The sequence below is a fragment of the Pinus tabuliformis genome, chromosome 1_1 (genome assembly GCF_031772625.1).
Source record: "Pinus tabuliformis cultivar Carrire ecotype Pingquan chromosome 1_1, CPIR1, whole genome shotgun sequence".
In the NCBI taxonomy this organism is placed as follows: Eukaryota; Viridiplantae; Streptophyta; class Pinopsida; order Pinales; family Pinaceae; genus Pinus; species Pinus tabuliformis.
In genome coordinates, this window is record NC_142297.1 from 840,330,101 (window position 1) to 840,338,321 (window position 8,221).

General features: G+C 34.6%; 1 protein-coding gene across 2 annotated transcripts; it reads right to left on the minus strand.

Annotated features, from left to right (window-relative positions):
* Positions 1-2,619: 2,619 nt before the first annotated feature.
* LOC149216787 (uncharacterized) lies at positions 2,620-6,645 on the minus strand. 2 transcript variants are annotated; one of them, XM_089392848.1, is made up of 4 exons: positions 6,150-6,643; positions 4,276-4,612; positions 3,843-3,901; positions 2,620-3,718 (listed from the first exon to the last, which is right to left on the minus strand). In XM_089392848.1, the coding sequence occupies exons 1-3, from the start codon at positions 6,333-6,335 to the stop codon at positions 3,879-3,881; spliced, it is 546 nt and encodes a 181-aa protein (XP_089248974.1). In that variant the 5' UTR covers positions 6,336-6,643; the 3' UTR covers positions 2,620-3,718; positions 3,843-3,878. The 2 variants fall into 2 exon arrangements, 1 of the variants encoding a protein (XP_089248974.1); XR_016251152.1 differs by having other exon boundaries at positions 3,843-4,612; positions 6,150-6,645.
* Positions 6,646-8,221: the final 1,576 nt, after the last annotated feature.

The following is an 8,221-nucleotide window of genomic DNA, read 5'->3' on the forward strand; positions in this document are numbered from 1 at the left end:
TCACTACAACTTGTGATTGTTGTCCCATTACTGTGATGATGCAAAGACTAATAAAGACCTTAAGGTTTGGGACAAAAATACAAAGGAGCCCAATTTTGAGGATGGAGTGTTGCGATTATAGCAATTGGAAGATGCTCTTATCCAAGATGATGATGATTGAATTGAGATACCACCCCCACCCGTTCCCTTGGTTCCTAGGTTCATGCTTCAACACCAACAACAAGGGCTTCATCTTCATCAGTTCCACTGCCACAACTTCCAAAGCTACCATCTTTTTCATTGTCACCACGTGGAGGCTCACATCTTGTTCGTGGTGGAAGGAGAAGAGATTAGTACATATATTCACAGTTCACTACTTTTGTCATAGATTAGACTTGTGACCTTGTTGTGAATTTGAACTTCTTTGTCTTACTCTTCCTAGTTAAGTGTGTACTTGAGTCTTGGTGGTGGCCAAGTGGCCTATTTTGTAAACATTATTATTTGAATTTTGGACATGACACGTGGTAACAGTTGCTCACTTGCGAGATAATTTACTTGAATGCCTAATGATTTTATTTTCTAAATGTTTTATGTTTTATTATATGTTTTATTATATGCGTAAAAATTTGATGTATGTTTTTAATCGCTAGAATCTAGATGGTTGATGCTCGAATAATTAATCATTAATGTACAATGGAATCATGGATGCCATATCTATCTTTATATTTGCTCAAATAATTAATCATTAATGTACAATGGAATCATGGATGCCATATCTATCTTTATTTATGTAAAAATATGCATGTTTTCATGTCTTCTATAACTAATTTGGTATTTGGGATGTTTTTCTTGAATTTAAATGCAAATATATATACATGATGCTTCACTTACTAAATTTTTGGGAAGTGATGCTTCTGCATCCCCACTTTGTACAACATTGCTTCATACACAAACATTGCTGTGAGGTAGCTCCATATCAATGTGTGTTTAATATCAACATATGTGAAGGGTTAACATATATCAATAACTTTGTGTTTCACAATATCAGATCTCAAGTATTTACATAGAGGAGCATTTATCTTAAAAGGTTTTACTGAAATTTCCTCTTTTTACACAATTCGTCTTATCCATCCAGGTTAAGAACTATAATTCACATTGTACTTAACCTCCCTCTCTTGACCCTTATTGAGATCCACAATGGGATCTCAATGAGTATGACCTTTCTTGAGATCCACAATGAATATGATTAGAGTTGTATAAATGTTAGGAGGAATTTAATGTCAATGGAATTATGGGGTACCGTTTTACAGTGCCTTTGATTGAGTTCTCTTAAGTGAAAGTGTGGGTCATCAGCAATCAGAGAACTTACTTTTACAATGCACTCGTGCTCAGAGAGATACAAAACTATTGCCAATGCCCATTCCTCAAAGGGAAACATCACTAGTACAATCTCAGCGAAGCCCATTTGCCACACTCACTAAAGTGCCTGCGCAGGGTAAATGGGACAACTATAGTAAGTGCTATATCGGGTCAGAGCTGGTGTGTACCCCTGAAAGGTGTGTACATCTGACCTTTTTCAGCACATTCAAAAGAGATGAAACGTCTAACTATGCATAATCAAAAGAGTTAACACATCCAAAATAACGCATAATCAGAGTTAACACATCTAGAAAGATCCCAGAGAAAAAAAAAACTGCTGTAACCAGCATGCATGGCACCTAAGTGTGAAAGGGATTCTCAATAAAAAAAGTTAACGCATCTAGAATGATCTAGAGATTAAGTGTGAAAGGGATTCTCAATAAAGAAAGTTAACGCATCTAGAGATTAAAAACCGCTCTATCCAGCATGCATGGCACCAAGTGTAATGAACATGAGAAATTTAAACCAGGCAGGAAGGACTAATAAGAAGAATGATATACTCAATGCAAGTGAAAAGTATAATCCCCTGTTAAACAAGGCAGGAAGGACTAATAAGAAGAATGATATACTCAATGCAAGTGAAAAGTATAATCCCCTGTTAAACAAGGCAGGAAGGACTAATAAGAGATGTTAAGTAGTCCTAAACCATAACAAAGATCCCATAACATTTTCAAAATTGATCCATTTAATAAATGAATAATGAGATTATCTCAAAACTCCTAAGAGCTTCTAAACACATGCAAGCTTACGCATTGAACTCTTTCAATGGTATTAATGATCAAAAGATGTATTTCCACAAACATGAAAATACCCCATTCTTAAAACTCTTGATAGTCTTAAATATCAAAACTTCGATTGATCCGAAAATTCTTCTACAGATTTACAATACGAAAGAGTTCTTTTACATATTCACAATAGGGAATACTTGGAAGACGTGTAACCTGAAAAGTTACAGGGCATGGAAATGTCCCTTTCTAGCATAGGGATGCAACTTTACATCAAATTCCACAGGGTCTAGATTAATAATAAGAGGCACCTTTAAATTATGCAATTAATATATGACAGCTTGAAAGAAAACATTAAAACTAATAAAACGTTTTTCCCAACAGATTCAAATCATCGAGAAAATTATACATTTTCAAATACTTTTCTTACATTTCACTCAACCACCAAATTGTTTGATTCTTTGAAATTCAACCACCAAATGCTGCTAGTAATATATATGACTGATTTAGTCACAGAAATTAAGTTAGACATCATACGAAAGAAGGTAGTTTACATGATTATATATAATTTAGTCACAGGAATTGTGACAGAAATTGAGACATTATATGAAACAATGTAATATATGATTTTCCAGTGAGACATCATATGAAACAAGATTACATATTATATCTTTCTGAATTCAACCTATTGGATACAGCGACTTCCATCATGTGACACATAAAAGATAAAGTCATAATAGTATCTGAGGAAGTTGACCGTGTTCTCTTCCATCACTTGAAAATAAGCGTCTGCTTGTCCTCTTCGCAGGTTATGATTCTCTGCCAAGAGTTTTTAATACCACCACATGAGTGTTGAAACTCCACAACATATCTCTAACGGCCGTTGCTATTTGCTGGCATTTATTTGGTTCGCTTTGTCAAACATCTCATTGTACATTTCCTTATTTCATAAACATTTGTTTATATTTTTCACTCTCTACATATATTTATGTCACGAGTAGTAAGAAGCAACCTCATACTATTTTCATATCTTCATCTTGGCCACAAAGCATTATCAATGTAAATAAAAGTCAATGTAAATAAAAGCTTGTTTACGTGTCTGTGTCACGTTGAAGCTCATCTTTGCCAAAAAACATTGTCGATGTAAATAAAGGCTTGACGTCTGTGTCACGAGCAGTGAGAAGCAACCTTTCCTTCTTTACTATTTTCATGTCTTTTGGTAAGAGTTGTTGAAGCTCATCTTTGCCAAAAAACATTATCGATGTAAATGAAGGCAGACACTTTCTGTACCATGACTCTCAACTCTATCTCTCCACCTTTATAAATATAGATCTCTGGAATAGGCTTTTCAAGTTCCATTATATCTTTTAATATGCATTTCTGTAACTCTATTATCTTTGGAGTAGAATCTATATTCTCCAAAGCCCCAATCATGGAATATTTACATCCTTCTATGTTAATTCATGAAAGGGAAACATTTGGAAGTATGGTTTTACCCACTACGCCAAAATTATGTAAGATAACTGCCACTGGGACTTTTTCACTTTCCCATTCCAAAAGATCAATAACTTCTTTCAAAAACTCCTCAATTCCAACTGTTTCAACAATAATAAAAACCATAACTGTTAGTGATTTTATTTTTAATAAATGAATAATAATAACCTTATTTCAAATAAAATTAATAATAATTCATTTCATAATATATAATAATATATTCACCTGCATGTTCAGGTCCAAATTTATCAAATGTGTCCCTTAATATGGGAGTGGAAAAATACCTACAATCAATGGCATTTGATTAAAACATTCATTGTTATATAATGGTGAATCCTAAAACATATGACAGAATTGTCATTATGATTTTGTAAGGATTAAGCGATGAGGGGCAACAATGGTTCTAGTTTAAACCAAACATCATTAAAAGGAAAAACAGATTTTAAATTTGTTTAGATTATTTACCAGTGTGAAAAACGAGAATAAAACCAAAATTGTATGGTTTCAACTTTGTTATCATAATTTCTGGCCATATTTATATTGCTGCCCCTTGTAGTTTTAAACAATCCAAACTAATTATGTTCTCCTCTAAATTATACATATTAATAAACTACATTTCTATTTACGAATAAGAATCCAATTAGTGTTCTGTACTCACCTGGTAAATTTAGAAGAGTCAATTTGAGGGCAGAAGTAAACATTAGAGAAGCTTTCACTATCAACAGTATGGCTTCTCTAAGTTTATTTTCCATCATTTTCTTTAATCCAGATTGTTCAGTAGGATGCCGAAGATATTTGAATAATCCATTAATTTCCTCCAAGAGATCAAACCACTCACTTCCATGGGCTAAAACAGTTTCGAATCTTTGCAAAATGTTTAGAAGCACAAGAAGCCCTGCAGTAACCGAGTGTGCATGCCTTATTTCCTTCAGGAGACTCCAATCGATTGTCTTTGCTGAATTAGAAGTAGAACACTGATCTGAAAAGATATCGTTCTGCCAAACACCATAAAAAAAATTATATTTCATATGAAAAAATTCACAATGCTATCAGAAAATTTAAAATTTAATTCACTTTTAATTTGATTAAGAAATTTTGATGCAGAAACAAAGTTTGTTCCCTCCTACAAGAACTCTTTCAATTTCAATAATCCTGATGAGCTTCTAGGCCAACACTCTTCAGTCGACCGTTGTTGAGATGAGTTTTTCTAAGAAAAAATGAAAAAATATATTCAATTTCGTCTGACAGTACAAATTAACAATAAATGTATCAGTGATCTGGAATGACATATTTCTGCGCAACGCTGTAAAAAGGGAAAGAACTTATATTTCATATTAGCAATTTCACAATGCTATCAGAAAAAATTAAAGTTAGTCGGGGCGGCAGAGTTTATTCCCCTCCTAAACTGGAAATACATTCAATTTGGTCTCACAAAAAAAATTAAGAATACGTCAATGCTTTTTCGCATGATAGAATTTTGGTAAAAAGTTTTATCCAGGGTGAATTGAAATCAAAATGAAGACCAGGGAAGAGAAGCTCCAGCATAGTCTTTTAGTAAAAAACAAAGACACCAAGACGTGGAGGGTATCTTATATCGGTTGTGCATAACAGCTAAGAAAACTTCACTCTGGCTGGATTTTGACGTATAATTTTTTAATAGAAGGCTGTATAGATCTAAGGTCATTTCCAGATTTTTGAAGGTTTTGGGTCAACTAAAAGGCCTCGAAATCCTTGAAATTTGAAAATCGATTGAGGTGTGGAAGAACCATGCCCTTTAAACTTTGACACATAAACCTACACCAGGGATCTCAATTTCTGCATAAGATGGTTTTGGGTAATTTTTATTCCAAACAGAGGTGGCATATTATATGGGTCATCCAAAATATTTCAGAAAATCTCATTGTCACCGGGATCTGGTGAAGTAAAAAAATCAAAAAAGGTATAGATCTAGGTCGCTTCACGATTTTTCAAGGTTATTGAGGGTTCCAGAGGCCATGAAAACCCTTGAGGCGTAAAGTAAGTCTTTGGATCTCTGATATGTCAATATATACCAGGTATCTAAATTTTTGGCTTGCGATTTGATCGGAAAATGGGTAGATGGGTAGTTTTGGATAATCTTCATCTTACACAGAAGTGGCATATTATATGGATTATCCAAAACGGTTTGGAGAATTTCATCGTGACCAGAATCTGGTGGAGTAAAAATTTCAGAAGAAAAACATAATTATAAACCGGTTCTGAGATTTTCAAGGTTTTGGGTCACTTCAGACACGTTAGAAACCCTAGGCGTGGCTCAAAAAACTTCTAAAACCCTACGTCTGGAAGAACTATGTCCTTGAAACTCTGACATGTAAATTTATACCAGACATTGATAACAGAGTGAAAATAATAAATATCTATCAGTATTATAGTTGAATATTGAAAATAAAATAGGGAAAACAAGCCAACCGTAAATGATTTTTTTATTTGAAAGAAATAAAAGAAAAAAAGTATTCAAAGAAAATAGATGTGAAAGATTGGGATCCGCCTTACCTTGTTGATGAATTTCAAAAGATGAAACATATGGTGGATTATGCTATCCAGATCGAGATCCAGAGTCTCTGTAGGAGCTTTTTGTATGCTAATATGGGGTACTGTTCGAAGGCTGTTGGAAGAGATGTCTTCTGCTGAAGAAGAAGCATGAGAAAGTGATGCAGGGAGAAGGATTGATGAAAGCATTATAAGAGCTTTTCTGTAGCAACCACTGGAGGAGCGGCGTTATGAGCGTTAGAAATGGTATACTGGGTATTGGGAATTTGCAAATATGAACGAGTGACAGAGGACACCCGTACCCAAATCGCTCTGCAACTCCCCAAAACTATTCAGCGATGTTATCAATCAGATTGCCAGTATGAACAGGTAAATACAGAGAGACATGGCACTTTTACTTTGCAGCGTGGACCAGATCTCATTCTCATCGAGATTGCTTTAACCCACTCTGCCACTGACAGATTCTAGATGTCGCATCAAATGGTTGGGTTCAGGGACAAGAGAAGACCATTCCATAGCTATACCCCACTCCCCTTTTTTCAAGGAAAGTTGCATCCACGTTACATTTTTTCAACGAAAGTTGCATCCACGTTACATTTTTTCAACGAAAGTTGCATCCACGTTACTTAACACAGCTGTATGCCATTGAAGATTCCACGTGAAAGAACCATGATGTAGCATAACATCGCTGCCACTAAAGGATTCCGACAAAGTGAAAGTGTTAGTACAATGGAAAGACAGAGTTTAGGGGAGAGATTCCTAATGTTGTGCAGGACCATTAGTTGATATAGTACTTGATATAGTACTGGTCCCACCAAACCACCACTGATTAAGATTTTTGAAACCAAAATTTAAACAGAAATAAATAATATTATGTATAAATAAGTATTAGATTATGTCCAAAAATCACCCATACATTCACTGGGCCCACAACTGTGCATAAATAGTATTTTACTACTTAATATTGCAAAACATATTGACCCAAGTAGAAAACAGCTAGAGCCATAAAGGCTTCCAAACTGGTCTATTCCAGAAGTACAAAACAGCAGTCACTTCAACCCCCACTCATCAGAACTGCAACTTTGCATCCCAAATAAATATGCCTACCTGCACATAACAAAAGGAATGTATGTCAGCCATAATTGTGGTGTTGTTCAACAACTAAACACCCTATGTTCAATAAATGACACCCAACCCAATAACAATTAAATCCATTTTGTTCAATAAATGACACCCAGACCCAATAACTGCAATAAATGACACCCAGACCCAATAACTGCAATAAATGACACCCAACTCACTCTATTTTTCATTAAAACATATCGAAGCACATGGATCAACAAATAAACAATTCCCAACCATTAGATCACATCAAATTAAATCCATACCACACATTCAAAATGAAGCCATTGCAATCGATGTGCATCCATGTCCACCAATTAAAATCAAGTCCACAAAACTATAAAAGAAGTCCACCCACTGTTGAAGTTGCATCTTATGCTTTCAAACTATTCAGCAAACTTGAAGACAACATCACAAAACAATGGCCAATATATTCAAGTTAGTTATATGAATTACAACTCATTCTTCTTATAATTTTGTTTTCATTGTTTTCATTTATTAGATTTCTTACATTACAGTTCTGTCCATAGGGTTACAGTTAACCTATACAGTTACAGTTAACCTTTTTTATACAGAGTTTATGTATGTGTTCTAGCTTATTATATCATCAGCTTCATAGTGATTACAGCTTACATATCACAGAGGTTACGTATGTCGTGTTAGTACTATAGTCACAGCTTGTTTAGCTTACAAGAATTGAAGCTTAGCTTACAGGAATTGAACCTATTGAATACAGTCGTATCCATCTAATCAACGTCACAGGTTGCTTACCTTACAGGAATTGAACCTTAGCTTACAGGAATTATTCGATCATCAGCTTCATAGTGATTACAGCTTACATATCACAGAGGTTACATATGTCATGTTAGTACTGTAGTCATAGCTTGTTTAGCTTACAGGAATTGAACCTTAGCTTACAGGAATTGAGCGATTATTATGGCTTGGGTTCTATG